Raw genomic sequence first — 27,193 nt, 5'->3', positions numbered from 1 at the left:
GGGGACAGTGGATATGACGGCAGCTTGAAGGATAGCGTTGTCGAATAGGTTCTCCCAATGCCGAGATCCTTTGTAGGCCCGGATCCTCTCCAAGCCTCGAGCCTCCACATCCGAGAGCTTCTCCTTCCTCAGCCCTTCTTCTTGATTTTTGGCCATGTGGCACAAGCTAGAATCAGGTCGGCATAAAGGACGAAGAAAAACTTCTCTCTCCACCCATTGTTCATCTTAGGAATATTAAAAACTAGTCAACAATCACTGACGGATCTACAACTAAAAATGGCCCTCCTTCTTGCCAGCCTTAGCGCACACTAGATTGCCCAAAACATCCAACATCGACTCAACATTCACACTGTGGCAGATGAAAAGGAAGCCACCCGAAAAGCAATGGAGTTTGACTTTAGTTGCGCCGGTGAAACCCCTAGAACCTTAAAAACCTGCTGGAGAAATGGGTGCAACAACAGACGAAAGCCTAGCCAAGACAGTGCCAATATATCCACGTCAAATTGTTGTTGTGATAATAGATGGACTGTTCCCTGGACAAAGTTGATAGTGTAAAAGCGCTAGGGATCTCATATTCTTGGGCATACTTCTCCAGCTAGCCCGTAAGCACCTCCTATTTATACTTTTGCAACAGATCAATTCTAGCCTCGTTGCGAGCAAAGTACGTTGAGTGTTGGAAGCCATTGGAATAGTCAAGAAGAACAACCAGAGAACAAGAAAAGCTTTTGGAAAGAAGAAGATGAACTCTCTCCGATAGAATAGAAGGTTTGCTAGGGTTTGTAAAGTAGAAAGAAAAAGGATGGAGCGGATATATATAAGCGAAAAGAGCTGACACGTGCAAAATGGATGGCTGACATGATTTAAGCGAAACCACTGATAAATTTCAAAAAAACTAGAGTGACAGCTCATCAAACGAAGCGCCACTCCGTCAAAACTGCCGTATGATATCCGCTAACATCAGAAACGTCAGATCGCGGTTGTCTTCTGATAAGGGCAGTCCAAATCCACGAAGAATGAGACAATTCATTCTCTCCTGAACTCGGCTTCCTGAGTCCAAGTGAAAATGGGTCAATGTTATACCCTAAAAATTACTAAGCCTAATGAAGCCTCAAAAAGCGGTCATGTGTAATAACTAGCCGGCCAACTCACATACATCTGAGAGTGCAACCATGGTGGGGAGTCAATCGACCTATCTTGCAGCCCAAATCCGAGATGAAACGCATTCCCCTCTTGGGCTCAACACTGAGCATCTTAAACAGTAAAATGATCTATCAACTTCGTTAAAAATCACATCGCGTTTAATGTATGACCAGTCAGCGCATACACTTCGCCACTCGATCGCCATCAACAATAATGCAATATCAGTCATTATGACCACTCGAGCTAGAGCCTTCAAAGCTTCTCGAACTGCTCCACTACTTTAGTAACCTTATCACTGTTGCAAGGTCAACTCGATTAACCAGTTGCCAACATGTGTAAAGCATGGTCTGACCCACACTGCATAAACCCGACCAAATTATCAACGTGCTCCCATAAATCCTCTATAAATAATGGTCTTCTACTATACTAAGGTACGCAATTTTACACACAAAAGACCCAAAAAACTACATTCTGCTTTTCTCTTCAAATTATCAGACTAGTCACTGATTCAAGCGTCGAAGGGCACACCAGCAGAAACAACCTCCGGGGGCTCCAAGCTCTGTTATTCTGTGTAGAGAGTTGCAGTTCATCATACACTTCAGAACAATTAGAAATCAGAGGAGATTAAGGGACCCTATGATCATTCTTACCTCTCCTAAACCACACACTAATTTCTCCACATCAACCCTTGTAAAACACATTTATAGTTACTTCTTTCATCATTAGTAGTAACCGATGTGATATCAAAAAAATTTAAAAAATAAAAAAGCAACTCTTTTGGAACTACTAACAATAATTGCAAAGAAACCATTTTTCACCAAAAAAACTGCAAGTTGTTTTGTAAACGCTCTCTTTTATAACTGTAATGAAAAAAATAACTACAATTAGAGTCACAATTGTTTTAGTAAATTGTAATTATTGTAGTTCAGCTACAATTTTCTGCATGGCAAAGAGCTTAGGTTAATGGGAACTGAAGATAATATTGTTATTTCTAAGGACTCTTTTACTTTTTCTTTTTTTTTTCCTCCTCTTTTTGGTGGAATTGGTCTAATTCTTGGTGGAACATAAGATTCTTCTTTATTCTACTTTCAAAGTATAACAACTCCCTCAAATTAGCTCTTCTAAACAAACAAGGCTTAATTAAATCCAGTTAAAACATGCAAACTCTAATAACTGCACATCTAACTTGAAGCGTACAGGGACCCAAAGGTTTCTTACAAAAATTCAAACATCGTTCAAGCTTTCAAACTTCATGATGAACCAAGTCACCCAAATGACTAGCGCATTCCATTCATCTTGCTTTACACTTCGTTTTGCTCCTCCGTTAAAGCTCGCTAGGCACAAATTATTTTAAGTAATAGTTATACTTGCTCTCCTCTGGAGTTTTTGAGATGAAAAACTTCACACAACCAGCAGTTTTGACGCTAAATTTATAGGGAAAGTGCAGATGGTGATGCACAAAAGAAATTTTCCTGACTACCTCAACCAACCAAAGATCAAAGTCCACAAGCAGCAACATGCCAGCCCAAATAGGCCACACGATTCAGTAGACAGTCCTTAGGGACCCAAATCATCCCTTAACACTAGCTACTACAGCTTTTAAGACTTTACTACTTTGTCAAGGGTACAACATGTCTTGGATAAATTTTTTCATAAAATTATTTTTATAAAAAAACTAACTTCCCGAAGCAGAATCGTATGAAAACATTAAATCTATACTTGACTGTGAATCTATTTATACATTAAATCATATTTCTCTACATTGGACGCACCAAAAAAAAGAAAAGGAAGGTAAAAGAAGAAAAAGAAAAAAGGATTTTAGATTTGCAAGCCCTGTACTGAATGGCATGAATAGGAAACAAATGACATGGTATTTGGCCTTAGGGATCCTAGTGATGATGTCTTGTGTTTGAGCTGCGTATTGTCACACCATGCAAAAATTTGGTGTACCCAAGAAAATTTAATTTACCGTCAGATGGTCTGATCCAATCTCGGACCATTGAATGTGCTGCTGGTCCAAGGTTCATTTCCTGCAGAGAACAACTTTATCAATGATTTGAGGAGAGAAATTAATAGGACTATTTATTTACATTAAAGTGAGAAGAACGTCGATATTACATGAGCCAATTCCTCAGTTGTGATGAAACGGTTGCCCTCACGCTCAAAGTGCTGGAAGGCGGTGTTAGCAATTTGTTCCCATTCCTCCAAGGCCTCCAATTGGTACGGACTCACAGCTGCAGCACAGAATTCTTCGAAGTCCATCCTTTTATACGCAAGAGAATCCAACTGAAAACATTGTAACCACACATTACACTACAAAAAAAGTGAGTATTTGGGGCGATCTATTAGGGGCAGAAATAGTGGTTTGCCCCTATTAATTATGAATTAGGTGCAGATGTTGAATATGTGCCTATTACTATTATTTGGGGCGATTTATAATACCCTTACAAGTTTGTCGTGAATTGAAAATAATAGAGGCGTCAAACTAAGTAATTTGAACTAAATAGTGGCATATATATATCCGCTCCTAATGTAATTTGACGCCGCTTTTGTTCATCTGTGTCGCCGAAACGTTTGGGAGGGAAATTTCCCCCGTTTATTTTCGCGAAAAGAGGAAATAAATGCCGTGCTCTAAAAAAACCGCTCTCTCTAAAGAAATCCCCAAATCCCCCGTTCTCTCTCTCTCATCAGAAATCCCCAAATCCCCCGTTCTCTCTCTCTCCCCCAAACCCCGTGCCGTCGGAGTTCGCCGTCTCTCATCAGAAATCCCCAAATCCCCCGTTCTCTCTCTCTCATCAGAAATCCCCAAATCCCCCGTTCTCTCTCTCTCATCAGAAATCCCCAAATCCCCCGTTCTCCCGCCGCCATGTCATCGATAACATCTCCGTCTTGTTCCTCTCTCTTCTCCACGATTCAAAGCAGCGATTTTGGGAGTCGGGACCTTATCGGCAACATCTCATCGGAGTTCGCCGCCATCTCACCGCCGCCATCTCATCGACAACATCTCCGTCGGAGTTCACCGCCGCCATCTCAATCTTTCAGGTGCTGCTCTGCCGTTTCTCCCTTTAAATTTTGTAATTGAATCGATTTTGGGATTTTATCGAACGCCTTAGTGAGTCTTCTGAAAATGTCCGGTTTTTAGGGAGGAAGAATTAACTAAACGTGCCAGTGCCCTGAAAGTAAATGCTGGTGTTGAGCCTGGGACAGACCTTGGTCCAGTTATTAGCAAACAGGTGAAGCTGCAGAATACTAGTTTTTTGTTTCAGTTCTCCTTATGCAATTCCTTACTAACGTATACTTCTGCAAACTTCTTTTGTCGCCTGCCTTGAATCAACAGGCAAAAGATCGCATTTGCAGTTTGATACAAAGTGGCATTGAAAGTGGTGCTAGGATTGTGCTTGATGGGAGAAACATTGTGGTAACCACATTTATCTCATTTTGTTCTTCAAAATCTTTCAGTGTCAGCAACCAGCTTATTTCCATGTTTAATTTAAGCTGAGACAGATAACATTGTACCCTGGGTTCCTAAAGGACATTACAAATCCTATTAAAGTGTCATATGAGAGATTTCGGTAAACTGGACTGCTTGGGAAATTTGTATAGGATCATTGGACAATATATGTTGCTTTGGTTGGAAGGAAGGTGGTGACTTAGCTCTGTTATTACATATTGGGTATTTCTGAAGGAAGTGAACTTATGCACTAGGAATGGCTTGGATAAAATAACAGAGTTTGTTTCTATATATATATTTTTGTTTCTTCTAGTACATGAACAGAGATCAGACTTGCATGGGATGAATTTGACTTTTAAGGTTGGAGAAAATATGAAATAGGGTTACTTGAGATAGAGATTTCTGTTGTGGCAATTGATTTTATTCAATTTGTGTTGTGCTTTGGAGTTGTATGCAATTAGCTATGGCAGATCCATTTCTTTCCCCTTGTTATAGATTCTTACTCTAGGAGATTTTTCAAATTTCAAGTGCTGCTCTATTGATGCTTGAGCTTAAACTCCATGCCTAATAAGGTACCATCTTCCTATTAGCCAACAAGGCTTCTAGGATTTGTAACTAGCTCACTTGGATAGTTTCCTTTTGCACTTTGTAATTGAATATATATTTTGATTAGCCTAATGTTGGGTTGTATGTCAATGCAGTAGTTCTTATCAACTCATGATAGTGATGGCTGTTGTCATGATGTTAATTGTGGTTATGAGCTTGAATTATTATTTACCATGACCTTTTTTAAATAAACTTATGAGTTTCCCAATTATGTCAAAATGTCTTTGCTAACTGATCACCTCGACGGATGGTTAGGTTGAATACCTTTGAAGGTTTCCACATCAATTAGAATCATTTGAACTTGCCATGGTTTTCTTTCAAAATTGGTAGAAAGTTCTAGCAATAACTTTTGAAGGAGGATCATGTTAGTTCCTCTAGAATATAAATTAAAATTTTGGAATCATAGTAGTTGTAATAGATTGAACTTTTACTCTGGTTGGCTGAAAGTTAATAGTATGTTTCTTTGCCTGGGGTCAATACTTGAATTCAACCATGTAACCTTCAAATATCATTTCTTCTCCTCCACAAAGGTTCTTCTAGGATTCTAGAGAGGTTCTTCATGATTCCAATGAATACACTTGTAGAAGATTTCGTGGTTGGTGCAGAGTGTTAAACTAAAGGCATATAAAAAAAATCAGGGACTTTTTATGCAGAGTATTAAATTAAAGGCATATCTGATATTCCCAAGGTACCCTATGTGTATTGATATCTGCATGCTGATCCATATACTTGAAACTTATTGTTTTGTGGTTCGTGTTGGTTCTTAGCGAAACAACTAGTTTGGATGTCTAACAACTGACTATCTGTGGCTGTTTGTTAATGGAAAAGATTGTTATCAATTTGGTGGCGAGTGGGGAACAAGAAGGGTGAAAAACATTGTTCCCCAAACTTGATATGAAGAGAGGCAAAAGTAAGTTACTTTCCTGTCATACTGTTTACTTTCCTGTCATACTGTTTCAACTGGTATTTGTTATGCCTTATCTTTTGTTTAATCAACATGCCACTATAAGGCCATTTGAATTACAATCTTCCGCTTAAAATTCAGATTCACATTATGAATTTTAGGATGTCTAGGAGAATCCATTATGCATCTCACTGTCTCAGCATCACATATACACCAGATGTAGGTAATGTCCTGGAATGAAGTATCCATGCAATTTATGCTGTGATGCATTTTTTCCCGATTTGTTTACTGAATTTCAAGCACTTTAATACTTCTATAATGATTACATATTGTAGAAGACTTTCTTAATTTATGTTAATCTTGAATATTTAGACCCATATTTTATAGTATTATCATTGAATTCCTAATTGCTTCTCCCTAGATGGGTGGGTCATCTGCACTTCCATATCCTGTTCTGAAGCAACGGGAAGCTGTAACAGGTCACCGCCTTTTGGAACGCTATGGTATGACCGAGGTCAGTGTTATAGTTTGAGTGGTAAAATTTGACTTGAATTAAATGTTCTAACTCTTTCAAACTTTAAAAATGTCTCTTTTACCGTTCACCGATAAAAAGTTGCTTTGCAGTTTGTCATGGTATTATCCAATCCTTTGCAGATTGTTTTTCTGTGTTTTACAAATAGGAGCAAAAACATGGTCGCAAACCCGATCCTATTGAGATGTTTTATATAGTGCACAAATGGCGAGATGAAAACAAAAGTTGGATAGATGATGCATCGGAGGAATTGGCGGTGAGTTTAAAATTTAATCATTTGTATTTAGACAAGTAATACATGTAAAAAATTTACTTTACTTCATACTGTGTCCATTTTGGCTGTTGAAGTGAATTCTTTTTTCAGGTTAAGATCTCACGGGAATTAACGAGTTTGGTTGAAACCCATGGCGAGGAAACATCAGAACTAATGCAACAAGCTTATGTAGCAGCATCGTCGTTCGCGATCTCCTTCCCAACAACACTCACCTTCCCAGCACACTCCGACATCGTACCCATATCCTCCATATCACCATCTTCCACCGTATCCGTATACATCATCTTCGCAGTTCCACTACCCCCATCCATACCAGCCACATTTGTATCGCACAGTGCCACACCCACCTGGAGAGTTTACGGCAATGCTCAATGATTCAGATTTTATGCAGCAGATGATGCCACTAAATGATAGGAATGGCGGGGATAAAAGTTAGATATTTTTACATTCATGTTGAAGGTCAACTTTGTTGGTTATTTTAAGTTATTGTTAAGTACTATTTGTCACACGCTTTTAAAGCAATTTTGGTACATTATTATGTAATCAAATTGGATTGACTTCTTATTAATCAGAATTATTCATGTTTCAATTATTTTATGTTTGTTTTTCAATTTAATTATATGAATTAAAAATTAATTATTTTTTCCAGATTTATTAAAAAATAAAAATATTAATATCAAATTTAAGTTATTAGAGGCAATTATATTTGTACCTTAAATTAATACATTTATTTTAATTCTAACTATTTGGGGCATTTACATCTGCACCTAATAAGTTATTAGAGGCGATTATATTTGCCTCTAATACTTTTTCAAATAAACCTGCTGAGGTGGCGCATTGAGTATTTGGGGCGGAAGTTTGTGCAATATTGCCCCTATTAACTATTAGCAACACCACATTTAGGTGCGGATACGATTTGCCACTCATGTAATTAGAGGCAGATAATTCCATTTATTTGCCTCTAATTGAATTAAAAGTGACGAAAATAATTGCCCCTAACTTTTTTTTTTTTGTAGTGCAATTAGTATCTGATATTTCCAATACAGGCCAAAGAGAAATGGCATCAGAAGCTTGGCACCTTGACTAAAGCAAAGGTTAACCCCTCAACTGGCATATTTAATTTAATAGGCTACTCGGACCACATAGTGCATGGCAATCACAACCCCACAGAAATTGCACCAGAAAAAAGATGCAATGATAAGTTAAATTACTCTGCAAGTACAAAATCGATTTGACCAAGTAGAAACCTTCTCCTGGAGTGCTAGCACATCCAGATCAGCAACGATAATTGATTGAAGTATAGTGTCACGGATAATGTGATTTGCATTTACAGCCATGTACTCACCCTCCCCCATATTCGAGGTTTTTCACTCAATGACATTTTATTTATTTGCTAATTACAAGTAGGAGGTCCGGTGAGAAGAAGTTCAGATTTTTGGGGGTTTTGTGAGAAAAGTTTAGATTTTTGGGGGTTCTGTGAGACACCCAAAAATTCAAGGGAGTTTTGGGATGAGAATAAAAAGTTCAGGGGATATGTGCAAAACCCCCAAAGTTCAAGAACGGGTTTTATGAAATTAACCCTCAATAAAATTCATGCCCAGGTATCTTGAAGCTGAACAACGTGCTAAACGTAAATGTAGAATTGTATATTGAGTTAGACGTGTATTAGAATAGATTTTATTCTATTTTTGTTATATAGTTAATTCTGGAAATTAGTCAATACCAGAATTTAGTTAGTTTCCTTGTTTAGTAGGATTCTCTAATTAAAGAGACTTTCCCTGTTGCTGTTTTGATTTCTTAGGATTTGTTTCCTATTTTCTTAGGCTGATTAGTTGCCCATTACCGTGTAAGGGGCAAGAACCATCAGTTTCTAATAAGAAGGATTTCAGAATTTTCTCAACTCTTTCTTCATGGTATCAGAGCAGCTAGGTTCTAAACCCTAATTTTTTTCTTCCTGTGTCGTTCTCTGTCTTCCAGTCCAATAGTTTTTCTATAATTTTTTTTCTTCATGACCAAATACGGCATGGCCTCTCATTCTTCCTCTACTTCATCGGAAGTCACATCCAGAGCCGATCCTTCTGCCCTTAGTCCCATGGTGGCCGATTCCTCCTCAACAGTGGTTACCAACCACATTGCAGGGCCATAATTTCCTTCAGTGGTCTTAATCGGTGTTCATGTTCGTGTGTGGTAGAGGGAAAGATGGGCATCTTACCGGAGAAATTATTACTCCTGAAATCACCAACCCTCAGTACCGGACGTGAAAAACAGATGATCACTTGGTAATGTCTTGGCTTATCAATTCCATGACCACAAAAGTTAGCGAGAATTTCCTGCTCTTCAAAACCGCGAAGGACATCTGGGAAGCCGCACGGGACACTTATTCAAGCATTGAAAACACCTCTGCTTTATTTGACATTGAAACAAGGTTGTATAATCTCCGTCAAGGTGATCTCAATGTAACTCAATACTTTAACATGCTTACTCGTTTCTGGCTGTAGCTTGACATGTATGAAGTATACTCATGGAAGTGCTCCAATGACTCTGCACTATATCGAAAAACCATCGATCAAAAAAGGACTTTGCGATTTCTTCTCGGTCTTAACAATAATCTTGATGATGTAAGGGGAAGAATCATGGGCAGCAAGCCGTTTCCCATCATCCGTGAAGCTTTCGCTGAGGCTCGTAGAGAAGAAAGCAGAAAACAATTAATGCTTCCAAAGATTCATCCATCCCTACCTGTTGAAGGTTCTGGTCTCCTTACTCACAACTCATCCCAAGATAGCAAATTCAAGAAAGGCAGACGTCCATGGTATGAGCACTACAGAAGAGTTGGACATGTGAAAGACACATGCTGGAAACTGTACGAAAAGCCTCAAGATTGGAAGTCAACCCGCAGGTCTCAAAATTTTAGCCATGCTAATGCTGTTCTGATCTCCTCTATAGTCAACAGTACCGATTCCAACCCTTTCACTAAGGAGCAACTTGAAGCACTACAACAGATCCTGGGCACAATCTCCTCTAATACAGTACGGCCATCTTCTACAGGTCCCACTGTAACACTAACAGAGCAATCCACTAGTTTTTTGGCTCACCAAGGTATACCACACGCTGCCTATACTGTAAACAACAAGAAAAATAAACTCTGGATTGTCGATTCTGGTGCTTCCGACCACATGACAGGTGATCTCATTGCCTTTCAAAGCTATAGCCCGTGCACCTCTCAGTCTGCAGTCCGAATTGCTAATGGCAGCTCCTCGGCAGTGGCAGGAAAATGATCCATCAGATCGTCAAAAGACCTTGTTCTCTCCACTGTTTTATTTGTGCCAAAACTAGACTGCAATTTGATTTCCATTAGCAAATTAACTCGTGATATACAAGTGTGTTGCTAAGTTTTATTCAAATTTTTGTGAATTTCAGGAGGTGAATTCGAGGAAGGTGATTGGCAGTGCTAGACAATGTAGTGGTCTATATTTGATTCAAGAGAGTTCAATTTCTTTTCACTCCAGACATGTTTTCCAGTCCAGTTTCAACTCCGTCGGTTTAGTTTCAAATTCAGTCAATTCAAATTCTGTTATTTCAAATTCAAATTCAAAAAAGTCTCAAGTTATGTTATGGCATTTTCGCCTTGGTAATTCTAATTTTATGTACCTTGAAAAGATGTTTCCACATCTATTTACTAATAAAAGGCCTAGTGTTTTTTAATGTGAAATTTGCCAATTGTCCAAACATACTCGCCACAATTTTTCTAGTCTCAAATATAATGCTTCTCCAATGTGAAATTTGCCAATTGTCCAAACATACTCGCCACAATTTTTCTAGTCTCAAATATAATGCTTCTCACCCATTTTCTGTTATTCATAGTGACATATACTCGCCACAATTTTTCTAGTCTCAAATATAATGCTTCTCACCCATTTTCTGTTATTCATAGTGACATAAGGGGCCTTCTCGAGTAAAGAACGTTAATGGAACTAGATGATTCATCACCTTCATTGATGACCACTCTAGAACCACTTGGAGATACCTAATGAGAGAGAAAGGCATCTTCAATATTCAAAGCCTTTCACTCAATGATCTCCACACAATTCCAAAGCAACATAAAGGTATTCAAAAGTGATAATGCCAAAGATTACTTTAATTCTACTCTCGATTCCTATTTATCTCAAAATGGTATTGTCCATATTAGTTTTTGTGTCGACACTCCACAACAAAATGGAGTAGCCGAAAGAAAAAACAGACATTTATTAGAAGTGGCTCAGTCCCTTATGTTTTCCAATCATGTTTCAAAACAATTTTGGGGAGAAGCTATTCTCACTGCCACTTATCTTGTTAATCGAATGCCTAGCTGTACCCTTGCATTCAAAACTCCGAGACAGGTCCTTCTTGAAACTTACCCTCACCTTAAATTTCTCTTTCGATTTACCTCTCAAAGTGTTTGGTTGCACATCCTTCGTCCATGTTCATCATCGTACCAAACTTGATCCCAAGTCCTTAAAATGTATCTTTATTGGCTACTCTTCACATCAAAAGGGCTACAAATGTTATTCTCCTCAAACTCATCGAGTATATACCTCCATGGACGTTACATTCTTTGAAACTCAGTCGTTCTATCCCAAATCACAAATTCAGGGGGAGAATGCTAAAGAATTTGAAATTTGGGACATCCTCCAAGATACTCAAGCCGTGTTCCTCTCAATTCAAACAATCCCTCTTTCATCACCACCTACTTCATCCGAAACAGTATCTCAAACAACTGAAAATCCTCAACTGTCTGAATCAGTCCCTAACACAGTTCTCAATTCTTAACCTTCTCAAGAACTCATTGTCTACTCAAGAAGGAGACCTGTTGAGCAAATAGAGGCCAACACATTGTCGCGGGATTCTCAAGCACCTGATCCAGACTCACATGCCTCAGTTCATAAAGGAATGGATATTATTACACCACTTGTTGATGATTCTGATATGCTCATTGCTCAAAGGAAGGGTGTACGACGGTATACTACTCACCCAATTGAGAAATATGTTGCTTATGGGAATCTAACGCCCTCGTACAAAGCTTTTGTTACTAAGCTTGATAGCGCCCAGATTCCCCAGACTATCCAAGAAGCTCTCAACGATCTTGCCTGGAAGCGTGCAGTAGAAGAAGAAATTCAAGCACTAGAAAGGAATGGTACCTGGACTCTCACAGAATTGCCTCAAGTGAAGAATCTGGTTGGATGCAAATGGATATTTACAGTAAAATACCAGACAGATGGGAGTATAAAGAGATTTAAAGCCAGACTCGTTGCAAAAGGGTTCACTCAGTCTTATGGTATTGATTACCAAGAAACCTTTGCCCCAGTTGTCATACTTAATACTATTTGAATTTTATTGTCTCTAGATATGAATTCAGATTGGCCTTTGTATCAACTAGATGTTAAGAATGCCTTCTTGAACGATGATCTTGAAGAAGAAGTGTACATGCAGATTCCCCCTGGAATGGAGAGAATTCCAACAACTGTAGGCTTGTATGCGAACTGAAAAAATCTCTATATGGACTAAAGCAGTCTCCACGTGCTTGGTTTGATAGGTTTGCTAAGGCTATCCGAGATAATGGCTACACTCAGTGCTAATCTGATCACACGATGTTTGTGAAATTCTCAGATAGTGATAAGATAGATATTCTAATTATTTATGTTGATGATATAATCCTGACAAGGGATGATAGTGAGGAGATTACAAAGTTGAAGAAAATGTTAGCAACGGAGTTTGAAATCAAAGATCTGGGAACCCTCAAAATACTTTCCGGGCATGGAGGTAGCCCGATCCAAGGAGGGAATTTTCATCTCCCAGAAAAAGTACATACTAGACTTGTTGACTGAGACAGGTATGTTGTGATGCAAACCTGCAGACACTCTCATGGACTCTAACAGACGGAACAACAAAGAGGCAGATCAAGTTCCAGTTGATAAAGATATCAGAGACTTGTTGGAAAACTAATTTACTTGTCACACACTAGACCGGATATTGCTTACTCAATGAGTATTGTCAGCCAACATATGAACAGTCCCTGTGAAGAGCATTTGGAGGATGTATACCGAATTCTAAGATACTTGAAGACAACCCCAAGACATGGATTGATATTCAAGAATCATCAAGCCGAAAAGTTGAAATTTACACTGATGCAAGTTGGGCTGGAGAGTTAACTAATCGAAGATATACCACTGGATATTGCACATTTGTTTGGGGGAATTTGGTGACATGGAGGAGTAAAAAGCAAGTTGTAGTCTTACGAATTAGTGCAGAATCTGAATACCGCGCACTTGCACTCGGACACGAAGTAGTGCAGAATCTGAATACCGTGCACTTGCACTCGGAATTTGTGAAGGAATGTGGATTCAAAGAGTGTTAAAAGAACTCAAGGTTGAAATAGATGGGTCGGTTACAATGCTTAGTGACAGCCAAGTAGCAATTAGCATTGCTAAGAATCTTGTGCATCATGACAGAACAAAACACATTGAAATTGATCGACACTTCATCTCTGAAAAAGTGAATGGTAGCATCGTTTAACTATTTTACGTTCCTTCACGACAACAGATTGTAGACATCCTCACCAAGGCACTTTCCTGATCAAACTTTGAAGAATTAATCTCCAAGCTTGGTTTGTATAACATATACAACCCAGCTTGAGGGGGAGTGTAGAATTGTATATTGAGTTAGACGTGTATTAGAATAGATTTCATTCTATTTTTGTTATATAGTTAATTCTGGAAATTAGTCAATACCAGAATTTAGTTTCCTTGTTTAGTGGGATTCTCTAATTAAAGAGACTTTCCCTGTTGTTGTTTTAATTTCTTAGGATTTGTTTCCTATTTTCTTGGGTTGATTAGTTGCCCATTACCGTGTACATAAGGGGCAAGAACCCTCAGTTTCTAATAAGAAGAATTTCAGAATTTCCTCAACTCTTTCTTCAGTAAATAGCACTACATGCCAGTTTTAGGTTTTTTTATCAGCACTTCAGAGATACACTACGCAGTGACTCGATTATCAATTTATTCATACATGGAATGGTAATAAGGTGTTATATTATATAATTGATAAGGATTGCTCTATATTCAGAATATTAATGCGGAAAACTTAAGTTGGAGATTAATATGTGCAGGTTTAGAAGTGGAATGTAATTTATAGAAGCATTCTCTTATAGAGCCTTATGTAAGCACGCATGAAGTCCTATCACAGTGTAATAGGCTATAAAGCACTAAACTGTACAAACAATGGAATGTGGTAAAAAAAATATAAATATGTCAACAGATCAGAAATTCAGAAAAGATCAAACATCCAATTAAGATATTATCATTACCGCATTCAAGATATCAGGAACCTTAGCCTCCTTCATAGCATCGGTTGCATTGCGTAAAAGAGCCTGAGTACTCAAATAAGCAAAATATCAGTAAACAGAAGAACAACAGCATTCTTCGAGAAGCTTGAAACAAAAACAAAGTGAGGACCCCCTTCTATCCTTCATATAACCTCAAAAGTAAGAGGATTAATAAGGAAAAAGACATACCATCCGAAAATTTTCAAGAGAAACACGCCCATCTTTATTTGGTTGCAATAAATTAAATTGTGACCTTAAATATATAAGTTCATCTTCTCTTAAAGCCTTGGATAAAGCCTGATAAAAAAGAGTTCAATTAGAATGAAACTAAAACAACTGCAACAACCATTAAGTATCGATAGAAAGGTGCATGTCAAATCCATAAAAATTAAACAGATAACACAGAGAAACGTCATGTAGCTAGCTGCCCCTTCTGAATCAGAAAACACTTGTATTTCCAATGCACAACACGTGTGTGATAGTTGACATCCACCAATTTTGGCTTCACCACGAAATTTGGGACATGTGCTGCGCATCAAAGAGAACACACGTGCAGAGATCGTGAATTCAATATCAATGAAAAGGGGGAAAGTGCTAATCAGGTTGCATGCGACCAGTTCCCAAATAGTTGATAATATAGATATCAGCTCATAATGCACCACATCATTCTAAATCTGGAAACACCAGTTTCCTAGAAAAGCTACTACAGTATCCAACAAAGATGAAGCACAATCAATGGTATAATAACATACTACTTTATGTGAAGTATCTTCCTAAGAAACCATATTTATCCAAAATAAATCAATGAAAAAGAATGATGAATGAGTTATTCTTATAAAAGTGACAGATTATCCAACCGAAAACTGAGATTGCTTATCTTCTTTCCTCAGTAACATCTTAAGAGTTAGCGCAACGAGAACAATCCAGAATTCCTCCTAAATCTCCAGGTTACCTAAATCTCCAGGTTACCTATACAAATCCCTTTCTTATTTGACCTGTTGAGCGTCATTTCCTCCACCAGCTAACAACATAACAGTACTTCATTCATTTAGGTCCATCCTTCATATTCATAATTCCATCAGCTACAAACGATCCAGTCACCATTGCCATGTAAAATTGAAGATACTTCCAATTTAAGATGCACTCATTTCTTGTTCCTACTTACTAACTTGTCTCATCCATCATAACATTATTATTGCAGCTTCACTAGTTAAAATGACAAGTAGATAAGATCATTCAAGATAAAACAAATAGGAAACCAGTACAAGCACTGATCTTAAGATAAGATTCTGGTGTTTCCAAACAACCATCGATGCAAAACTCTTCAATGATAAGCTAGTACTAAAAATTAATGGGACAAAAGAAAAAATAAATGTTAAAGTAACTATTTGGTAAAGTAATTATTTAGGGAAACCCAAGGGTGTTGATAGCAAGTATGTTAGTTTCAGTGATATAAGAAGCCAAGTCGCATATAATAAAAAATGACCACCAATAAAAAGGGGACTAATGTTTGATATGCTGTAGCGGGAAATAGCTAAATCTCATAGTTGAAATTTTGAAGCGACGCCCAAGGAAGCCATGACTAAACCCTCTTATCAATGTCTATAAGGCCACATTTGTTTTTTTAATCCCGGACTAGGGGGTACGTCAACCCCTGGACTATAGTCCTAGGACTGCATTATGCTAAGGCTATTTTAGTCCACCAAATGTTCGTTTTTATATGGACAAACATTTGGACTAACATAAAGTAGTCTAGATTAGTGTTTGTTTTTGAAGGATTATAACCATTAGGGCTAATATCATAAACTAAAATGATCTTTTTTGCCCTATCACCTCAACCACATTAATGGGAGTCCTAGCAGCCTCTCTCTACCACTCCTTCACCATATCACGAACGCTTCAGCCCCTTTCCCAGTGGCCTTGTTTTACCCCATAGGCCCATAGCGAACTGTCAATCATCATATATACCACACAAGTGAATTCTTACCATTGTTTTAAATATCCCTAATAAAGTCGATATATCAAGCGATGTATCCTTTTATAAGGCTTGCCGCAAAACAATATGTCTCGATATACTTTACTGCTTTTTGGTAATTTTTTGGTGATATATCCCCATCGATATATCCTTTTCTATGGCTTGTTAGAAAATAATTTACCATTTTTAGCAATTTTTAGGCAATATACCATAATTTTCTCATTATACGAGGTGACATTTCAGCCTCAAACAATCTTTTGTATGCTTAGATTTTGTTAAGTATGTCAAGATGACATTATAGGATTTATAATATATATATATATATATATATAATATATATATATATAATATATATATATATATATATATATATATATATATATATATATATAATATATATATATACATAAGCCACTGTGACAATTACTGTACATTCTTAATATTTTTTAGATATCCAAAATTTGATATGGATTTTGGCCATTTGACATTTCCCCGACATCTGATATTTAAAACCTTGGTTGTTACGCATTCCCCAACTGGGCATATTTCTATAAGAGAAATAAATTTTAGTTATTTTCAAACAAGAAGAACACAATAACAATAACAATGTCTACTTACTAAAATTCTTTCATACCCTATAATATTCTTTTTGCACATCATCAACAATAAGTATCATCTCCACAATGTTATTCCATGATATGCCACTAGTACTTAAGGCAATGTAAATGAAACTATAAACTTGCTTCCATGCGTTTGATTTTAACATCCTTCAGACAATCAGACCTAAAAATTTGGGTAATTGAAGCAAGAAGCAACGAGGTGCTAGGGTCCACCCTAGCAATTATTTCTCGTGTGTGTTTATGAGATTCCATGGCCAGGACATATTCTTTCTCTGTCAAATGAACGACAAGCTCATTGAGCAGTTTGACTAGAAATTAGTACATAATCCATGTGAATGACTCAATCATAACAGCAATTCACCATCACAATCCATTTGGTAATTTATCATTGCTGCCACATTCTTTCGTGTTCTGATTTTAAAAAAAAATCTGAAACGAAATGTCGCGTTCTTCTTATGGCTGCTAGCAGAGAAAAAACCTGGAAAAATGCACAGGGAAAAAAGACCCCGTGTAAAAAAGTCAAAATAATAAAGGTATTTTTTTCCCAAAAGTATAATCCCCTTAGATGATTAGTATCTGGATCGTAAAGATGTGTACATGGTGGGTTTAAACTTAGTCCCCTTTCTAGGGATTATATAGTCCCTCCTTAATAGTAGTTGGGATCAAATTAAGGAACAAACATAGGATAAAAAGATTTGTCCGAACTATTTTAAAATAATGCTCAGACTATAAAAAAAGCATGGCCTAAGACCCTTGTACCTGGTCTAGCACCATAAGCAGATCTAGACTTGTGGGTTACATTCATTAAGGAGAAGAACAATTATTTCCATCTTCTAAGTTTGAACTAATAAAAAAACCACTCTGCTTCAAAACAAACATGCCAGTTACAACAACAACGAAAGGAATGGTCAAAGCCTCAACTATCAACGTCAACTTTATTAATAATTATAACATAAATAACAAGCTTCATGGAGGTTTTATAGGTGAAGAAGCGATTGAATGTAATAACTAAAAATTTATGGGAATCTTTAAACCTTCAACAAATGAAAGTCTGTGTTAACTATAAAAAAAAATTGTCTCTTTAAACCTTTATTTTTCTGAAGATGTTTCAGGACATTCTTTATCATGGTACATAAACTTCAAATTTCTAATAGATCATCAAACATAAGTTTGTAGATTGTATCCAAAAACATGATAACCCATTTCGGTTAGGATTTGATATTAAACTTCTGAACCGAATTTGTCAGTCTCCCAGTCAGGTTCAGAACTAGAACAATAGATTGGAATTAGATATAGGCCTTGTGATTCTTAAACCAAAAATCAGAAAATCCAACCCAATAACATATAGTAAATAAATAGTTTAAACATGAATGCAACTCTTCGCTCGTGAGACACGCGATGTAATCAAATATATACTGACTCTCAAAGTCTTTCCGACTCTTGTTCTATATTTTTATCATAACCAATTTAACAAAATGAATATGTGAAATAACTTATTGTTGTCATGCATCGGGCTCGCAAGCCCCTTGGCACGGTGTAAGCTGTAGGACCATTGAATGTAATGCGTTATTTGGCTCAATCCACTACCAAAATGGTTAATCATGTTACACTTCAATCTCACAACTTAAAATATAAATACTACAAACTCTCACCCACCAATGAGGGACTAAATTTTGGGATGCTACAATCACCCCACATTAAACATGTGATGTCCTTGTCGCGGCATATAACAATTGTTCTGTCCCTGTATTGCCACCGGGCGATGTGGATTCTAGAGGTGATCCTATGGGTTCTAGAGCTAGCTCTCACCACACTCACGCGTTGTAGCACTTAAGTCTCACATAATACTTAGTTTGACACTTCCAACGAGCTACTGCTCTGATACCATTAGTCATGCCCCGAGTGCGCGAGCTCGTTGGCATGCTGTAAACCATGGGAGACACTGAGTGTAATGCATTGTTTGGCTCGATCCACTGCCAAAATGGTTAACCACGTTACACTGGGATCTCACAAGTTACATTATAAACACTACAAACTCTCACTCACCTACCGATGTGTGACTAATTTTGGGATGCTAAAATCTAAATCCAGATATGGACCTACATTTGTTTCAGTTTTTGATCCTACAGTGCTTGTTAGATTCTGATTTGGATAAAACATACTTTATTATTGGATTTGGGTTATACACAAATCTGAACTGAATCTAACTTCACTGTCCCTACAAAACAAAATTTTTAGATTCTTCTCAAAGCTTCAAACATTGTTTTAGTTTTATTTTTGCACTTGGGACTCTTTGCCCTAAAGCTACAGGCTACAGCTATGAGTATCTTAAATCTACAGGAAGGAATATACACAAGGCCATTGTAGAAAACATGTACTCAGAAAGTGTTCGTGGTTAGCATTATTCAAAGAACATCCCTGAATGACATGCTTGCCTAACAAACACTTCAACATAAAAACATACAGTTGCTAAGATATGTCCTTGATTTATCTTTGTAGTGATTGCTTGTCTGCTGAATCTAGATACTTAAATCATCTTATTCAATTGATTATGGCACCAACCCTGTAACAACCTGTATCTATAATATCAACCAAACTAATGAAGCACCCACATACTGACAGCTGACATGCCAAAGATGATTAGCATACCTTTAACCTTTAATTGTCGAGCTCTAGTCTTAGAGATATTTCCCAAAAAAAATTTTGATAAAAAAGATTTCCAACTTTAATCTTTTTATATTCTCCTAGGTTACACATTTATCTCATAAGGAAAGAAGAAAGCTAGACATCCCCTTACTGTCAAGTGGCACAAAGAATCTTATAGGTGATCATCTTAATTCTTAACTAATATATGCATTCTAATTTTTGTGTCTTACATTTTTTGCAACAGCATCCATGCATTCCACTGGTATTCCTTTCTCCATGAGCTAGTGAGCAGAAGTCACATGTACCCCCACGTCCCCACCTGAACTTCATTATTTTTCCTAAACCTGAGGTGGCTCTATAAGAGCACAAGCCAAACTTACATGTACCGAATTAAGCTTCACAAAATTATACCAAGTGGTATGCAGTAAGCATGAGGATAATGCACTCATATCCTATAGAAAAAACATAGTACCTTAGAAGTACAAATGTAACATATCACTGAAAAACAGAAGCATATGTCAGATATAATTTTTGAAATATGACAGGCATTACTGTATTGCAAACTTTTTCCTAATCTCATTCCTATTTTGACAAGGACAAACAGGAAATTAACAAGGAATACATTGCCACAATGTGAACAAAAAGTACTCAATTGGAGGAGAAGCAGATCATGTGTTTCCAGCAAGAAGCACTCGAAGTGAAACAAACAAGATGTGCAGTAAATTCGAAGCAGAAATATAAAATTGGGACCCATAATCATATCAATTTATAATTACAAATCTTAAAGGAAAGACGTATAACCTTCAGTGCTGCACGTTTGAATGGAGTCGCCCGTACGTATGCTTTCACTAACTTAAAAATTAGTATATCTAGGGGGATTTGTTGCTGCTTATCTCGCAACCATGGGTGAGCTGCAAAGAGAAAGTTATACAGTAGATCACATCAATAACCATACTCAGATCTCTACCTAGGGGAACACAAATAAAATATGCACCATAAGTTAGTTGGCCAATTTTTTCCTCAAATCAAAAATAAACAATGGCTCGTATAGTATTATTAAATTGTATGAAAACATACTTAGAGCCTGCGCAGCCGTCATTCTTTTTCTGTAGTCCTTATTCAAAAGCCTTTTCACAAAATCTTTAGCCTCAGGAGACACATCTGGCCAAGGAGAATCAATGAAATTTGGATCTGCTCTTAAAACAGAACGGAATATTCCTGATTCGGTTCGGGCCCAAAAGGGTCTGCTACCACACAACAATATGTATGTGATAACACCAATGCTCCAAATGTCTGCTTCTGTACTATATGATCTATGTAGAACCTCAGGAGCAACATAATATGCACTTCCAACAATGTCATTAACCCTTTCATCTGCAAAAGTAGACCACATACTTGAACCTCCAATTCATAAGATACTATTGTTAGCATGTTTCACAATACTACTTTAGGATACTTTAACTAAAAGGTCATATGCATGTATGGCATTTTGACAAAATACAAGGTGTAAAACAATTCATGCATTTCACAATTGTATGAGCCTATGAAATACATTGCAAAAACTACATTTCTCTTAAAGACAATCTAGAGAAGTAAATAATTCTTGTAAATGCCAAGAATAATCATTTAAAGGGGAAGAAAAATGTCAGAAATCAATCTGTAATCTTGAGAGGACTTCTTTAGGTGGAGAAAAATTCAATATAAGCTAAAAGATTAGCAATGTTGGATATTATTAGATATCATTAGATATTAGTAGATATTATGAGATATTATTAGATATGATTATATCTCATACCTATTTTGTAATGTCCTCTTAATCTCTATTTAAGAAAGGTAAGGGTTGATGAAATAATAACTTTGTTTTCCCACTTCCTCTACATGGTATCAGAATATGTTTCTTTATCTTAGAGAACTTCTCCCCTCTTTCTAAATCACGGGGCTCCTGAGGGGGCTCTGCCACAAGCACCTACCCCACACTTCCGCTCAGCGGCTTTGAAAGCTTTGGCAGCTTTGACAAGTTTGTCCAATTCCTAAATATTCATCAAAAACTCTAACCACAAAAAATCGAACTTCAAACATATATTGTTCGTCATCTTTCATCATGCAAAATGTAACTTCGATTACTGATCACTGTGAACAGTAACTCTCCAGCCATTTCTTGCAACAACACTGATCCTCTTCTAATAATTAATTTCGGTGTTGATTCTTCTGGCTAAACTCACCTAGTGTTTCTTCTAGCTTATCTACGGTTACTGCTAGCTTTAATATGGATTTATAAGACTTGATTCCAACATTGAGGGTCTCTTTTTCTAGTTAAGCTATCTATTGATCACGAAAGTGAGGATTTACTTCTGATCTCTATCTGACTTTATTCTGGCTCTTGTCTTGAGCTTGTTGTGACTACATTTTTCTGATTGTTGTAGGCTTCAAATAATCTGGGAATGATAACTTTACTAATGCTCTTTCAATTAGCTATTTTGTAATCATGTGTAACAAACTAGACATATACACTACATATGTTCCAGTTTGAGGGGGAGTGTTAGATATTATTAGATATCATTATGTATTAGTAGATAATAATAGATAGGGTTTTTTCTAGAAATCACCTTATATTACGTAAACCACTTTATATTTTCAATTTATGCATAACTCATCAAAAAGTTAGTTTTTCTTTCAATCAACCACCTGACCGCACTTTGTTGCAAATAAATTTCCCTGAAATTCCAACAATGCGCCAACTTAATCTCACATGTAAAGCGTACGACCTCGCTTGTTGATGCTCTGTAAGCTTTCCACATAAGATTAAGTGAGTATATTGTTGGGATTTCAGGAAAACTTTAGCAGAAAAGTGGGACCAATTGGTTGATTGGAAGGAAAACTTTATAGGTGGTTTAGGTATAAGTTAAAAATATAAAGAAGTTTACGTAAATTGACGCTAAATATAAGGTGATATTCAAGGGGAAAACCCTATTAGATATATTATGAGATATTATTTGTTATGATTATATATCATACCCGTTTTGTAATATCCTCCTAATCTTTATTCAAGAGAGGTTACGATTAGATGGAATAACTTGTCTCTTTCTCTACAGCAATTAATCATCACCCTCAATCAATTTTTGCCATTAAATGGACGAGATGAGGAGAGTAAGGCTCCATGGAAAAGTAGCGTATGACGAGCACAGCAAAATTATGGTCAAAATATCATATTAGAGGGCATTGACTTGAAAAGAATGGTCATCAAGTTCACTAGAACTAAGAGTAAAGGAAAATCGAAAATAAGAGGATTTTGCTAGGGAAAAGGAATAAATGTACAATATTACTTGATACAAAGAAGAAAACTATAGGTAATCAGGTCCATACTAGATCTCCAGACTCCAATCCATCTGTAAAGCTGTGAGGAATAAACATATCAAATTGTGTGCCCTTATCTAACACATATCAAACACCAACACTTTCACATCACTTACTTGATATGTATTGGATAAGACCCTCATTAGACTAGGAAAGAACGGTCGTCAAGTTCACCAAACCAAAGAGATCAAGAAAATGGGAAACATCAAGAATTTTGCAAGGGAAAAGGAATCAAGGTACAATATAACTTGACGCGAAGAAGAAAGAAAACTAGAGCTATTCCCTACTAGATTCCCAAACTCCAATCCATATGTGAAGTTGCAGGAATAAACACATCAAATTGTGTCCTTATCTGACACATATCAGACACCAACACGTTCACATCACTCACCTGATATGTATTGTTTAAGAGTCTTAAGACTCTCATCGTTCTCTAAGAAACCAAAGAAACACTTGAGTGATGAAGTTAGTCAGCTTTTAAAAAAATCTAAGGATTAAGCGGACACCATGAATACATGATTCATTTGAATAAACATACAAAAGGATCTGACATAGCAGATATTACACCAATAGACCCTAAACACCTCACACACATGTAAAAGACATTAATCGATTCATGTTTTAGTTTTTTCTATTAACTGAGTGGTTATTTTAATTAAAAAGTTGGACTTTTAATTATTCTAGGTCATAGGTGGAAATTGCAAAGGGCCATCTCTTCCAATGAAGGGAACAAAGTCATTTAAATATACTTAATAATGAGAAGGTAGAATCTTGGTGAACACATGTTCCAGGTTTAAATACTAAGCATTATGAAGTCAAAAAAAATACTGAGCATTATATTTTTTTATTAAGTCTAGGTAAATTTATCATTCATTGGAATGACCTCAAAATTAAAGTTTGAGTTTTATACTTTTTGTTCTATAATTACTGCCAACATATTAATTGTTGTCACCCTATTAACCAATTTTATTTCTCATGTTTTCAGGTCACAATTGAGTTGTTTATTCAAAGGAAGGATACTCACTTTTTTAGGTTTCAATTAATTGAGGTGCTTTGCCATGCAAATAGCTACATTTAGGGATTTAAAATTCTAATTTTTTATTTTAGTTTTGAATGAGTATGTTATATAAGATTCTTATATTCTTCCTTTTATGGACACACGCAATTAACCTATATCACAAATTTTTATGTTTATATCAAGATCTCTAAGTAGATGTGTGACATAGTAAGTTGGTCATTAGTACCCTATAAAATTAAAGCATTAGTAATTCACATCCAATTGCCCAATAGGGACAAAATTCACATTCTATTAATATTAGGTATTAGTTATATAATGCAAAATAAGGGTAAAATTCAAATTTGTCAAATAAGCCTTGATAAAATGAACAATATGCTAATACATAGTTTCAAATGAGTCTAATTGCTCTCCTAATCCTTCCATATTATACTGTCAATAAAACCGATTACCCACATTATTGTTTTATGTTAACTGATGTTTACTCACAGTTTTAATTACAAGACATAAATGCGTTAGGTGACTACCCTTGGGAACTGAAAAGTGTACTCATTATTTGGATCTACATCACTTAAGGTGACTAGGCGTCATGGATATAGGTAACTATCTTAATCCTTTTGTTAAAATGTTATACATGTTATTTTTTTATGCAAATCAAGGAAAGAGCTATATTATTCTTATATTGTCTTTAAGTGCAATCAACGTTAAATAAACCCCGATGATGACTTTTAGACAATTAGAAAAAAGTAATATATCAAAATTTATCAATTTTTATGCGTCCCTAACCATTGACATGGTGTTCATACTAATACTAATATACGGTTTTGCACTTTTCTTAAAGGTTTTATACTGTTTGGTCAGGTGTTTAAATTACAAGCCATGAATCCTTATGAATTGAACAATTAAGTTTCTACCTTACTCCATTTTGCTATTTGAAGCTCAATATTTTAATTTGATAAAGTTTTTTAATGTGTTTCTGAATTTCTCATACAAACATTTCTAAGTTAAAACACTTAAAATTACTACTTTAGGGATAAACAAAAAAGAATTCAAGACTGGTCTAAACAATAGCAAGAACCTTCCTTAAAAGCTTTTCATATGCACAATTAAAGGAAATTTAATTCAAAGTATTAAATTAAAGTAATCATCAAATTTATCCAAATCATTTTCTCCAAATGGTATGTACATTCGTGTAATATTTTTTCATGGTGATTTAAAGAAATAATATAAGAAATTATACTTTAAAAACTTACAAATCAACTTTATATTCTCATAATGTTGTGATTAACATTGTTCTGATTTCTGTGAATTAGTTTTTTGTTGATACATTTTTTATTTTCTTTTGGTAGTAATTATTAATCAAAATGTTGCATAGTTCCTTTGTTTAGCATCATTATTACAAGTTGTTGTCTTCTAGATTACATCTTTAGTGCTACCTTTTACAATTTTAATATTGAACGCTAATCTAAGCTATTTATATTGACTTATGGTAATCAAAGTTCGACTATAAAGGAAATGTGAGTGCAAACTGTCATGGTCATCGAGATCAAGTCCAATTAGAGGTTAGGTATTTGTTGAATTTCAACCAGGTCTAATATAATGCAGACAAGAGCAGTCAGTTCCATCATTCCTCTCAAAAGCAGCCAGTTCACTCACTCCACGCTCAGAATTCTAAAGGAGCCTCCTCCTCACACTCAATGATTCACCTAAAAACTATGTATTTTCTGGGTGTTATTACACTCAAGCTTTGAATCTTTTAAATCTCTAAATTTGACTTTTCAAATGAACTTAAGTATCAATTGTATTTCTTCTGTAAGCTTAATTTATCTACTCTCAAGTTCAACTTAGGTTTTCTTTCTCGATTAGCCACCAAATTTTGGGGTTATTGTGGACGAGCTCAAGTCTCAAAAGCTTCTTTTTTAATTGCAAGGTTTTCTTTGATATAGGGATATTTGGGTTTATAAAAAGCCAAAGTTTAATAAAGGACTTGGTGTTTTTTGCTTTGACACTAAAGATATAAATCCTTTATGAAAATCATATCTATTTTGCAAATTATTACCATGTAATTATCTACTTGAGCCCACACCTTAATCCCTTCTTCCAACTAAAATAATATGGAGCTGTCAAATATATTAGTTAAATTATGTGTGTTTTATTATTTATTCATTAGAATCATTGTGTTTACCTAGCGTAAGACATGTATGAAAGTTTTGTGCATCACAAGAGTAAAATCATATCTATTTTGCAAATTATTGCCATGTGATTATCTACTTAATCTCACACCTTAATCCCTTCTTACAACTAAAACAATCTGAAACTATCAAATATATTAGTTAAATTATTTGTGTTTTTATTATTTATTTATTAGAATCATTGTGTTTACCTTGCTAGCGTAAGACATGTATGAAAGATCTTTTCTTCCTCAAACTGTCAAATATAATAGTTAATTTATTTGTGTTTCATTATTTATTTATTGGAATCATTGTGTTTACCTTGCTAGTGTAAGACACGCATGAAAGATCTTTTCTTCGTCTTCCTCTTATTGAGAAAAGCTCTCACTTGACGAAACACCTAAAATAAAAGCTCTCACTTGACGAAACACCAAAAATAGAAAGTTTGTGGAATGTATTCTTAGGTTTATGAGTGAGTTATTTAAAATTGTATGTTAAATCATTCAAAGTTATTATAATATTTTTAATTTAAATCCGTGCAATGTACAGGTTTTAAACTAGTTACACCAATAGACCCTAAACACCTCACATACATGTAAAATACATTAATGATGTATATGATTATAATGTAGGTAGCGAATTTACCTTAATCTTTCTTAATTTACTTGATTAGAATCTATGGTAAATCAGTGAGAATATCCTATTTGCAAAAAAGAAGTAAAGGTTGGATAGTACAATTGTGCCACAGGAATATATCAAAGCCTGCACCCACAAGTAACAGATGAAAATTCATGAGTTCCAAGTCCAACTATTTATGATGCCAAGTATTAATGAGATTCTTCATTTGGAAAATGGTAAAGGCGCCCATCATATCCTCCCATGTCAGAGATCAAAAGAAAGTGTGCACTCATGTTTGTATACATAACAAAGAAAATATGTTTTCCATTCAAACTCGACAGGCATTTAATAAAACCACCGTAAATGGAAAACAAAAGGAGAACTCTTAAAGACAACTTTCTCTTAAGACAACCTGGTGTAAAACCCCGTAAATTTGAAAACATAATGGAAAATAATAATAAATGAGTTTTATTATGGTTGGTGATCATTCTGGGATGAATGTATCTGTTTGTAATCGAGTTGGGGTCAAT

The 27,193-nt window shown here is 35.8% G+C and overlaps 2 protein-coding genes across 3 annotated transcripts in view; one reads left to right on the top strand and one right to left on the bottom strand.

Moving 5' to 3' along the window:
* LOC109839677 (CDPK-related kinase 3-like) overlaps nucleotides 2,838-27,193 on the bottom strand; it is a 98,973-nt gene continuing 74,617 nt past the window's right edge. For both annotated transcript variants that reach the window (XM_020408195.1, XM_020408194.1), the window contains exons 6-11: nucleotides 20,583-20,879; nucleotides 20,307-20,416; nucleotides 14,454-14,561; nucleotides 14,247-14,309; nucleotides 3,259-3,426; nucleotides 2,838-3,170 (exon numbers count right to left, since the gene is read on the bottom strand). In XM_020408195.1, coding sequence (XP_020263784.1) covers nucleotides 3,030-3,170; nucleotides 3,259-3,426; nucleotides 14,247-14,309; nucleotides 14,454-14,561; nucleotides 20,307-20,416; nucleotides 20,583-20,879 — 887 coding nt within the window. In that variant the 3' untranslated portion in view covers nucleotides 2,838-3,029. The remainder of the gene's footprint in view (nucleotides 3,171-3,258; nucleotides 3,427-14,246; nucleotides 14,310-14,453; nucleotides 14,562-20,306; nucleotides 20,417-20,582; nucleotides 20,880-27,193) is intronic.
* On the top strand, nucleotides 6,503-7,391 carry LOC109839679. The gene is made up of 2 exons (XM_020408196.1): nucleotides 6,503-6,889; nucleotides 6,998-7,391. Exons 1-2 carry the CDS (start codon nucleotides 6,818-6,820, stop codon nucleotides 7,280-7,282), a joined length of 357 nt encoding a protein of 118 aa, XP_020263785.1. The 5' UTR covers nucleotides 6,503-6,817; the 3' UTR covers nucleotides 7,283-7,391.

The sequence above is a fragment of the Asparagus officinalis genome, chromosome 4 (assembly GCF_001876935.1).
Source record: "Asparagus officinalis chromosome 4, Aspof.V1, whole genome shotgun sequence".
Taxonomy (NCBI): Eukaryota; Viridiplantae; Streptophyta; class Magnoliopsida; order Asparagales; family Asparagaceae; genus Asparagus; species Asparagus officinalis.
This window is presented reverse-complemented; position numbering and strand designations above follow the sequence as displayed.

Excerpts from the sequence above, each read along its gene's own strand:
- LOC109839679 (XM_020408196.1), top strand. The coding sequence starts at position 6,818 with ATGTTTTATATAGTGCACAAATGGCGAGATGAAAACAAAAGTTGGATA. Across the intron at positions 6,890-6,997 it reads ATGCATCGGAGGAATTGGCG|GTTAAGATCTCACGGGAATT; the intron begins GTGAGTTTAAAA and ends TTCTTTTTTCAG.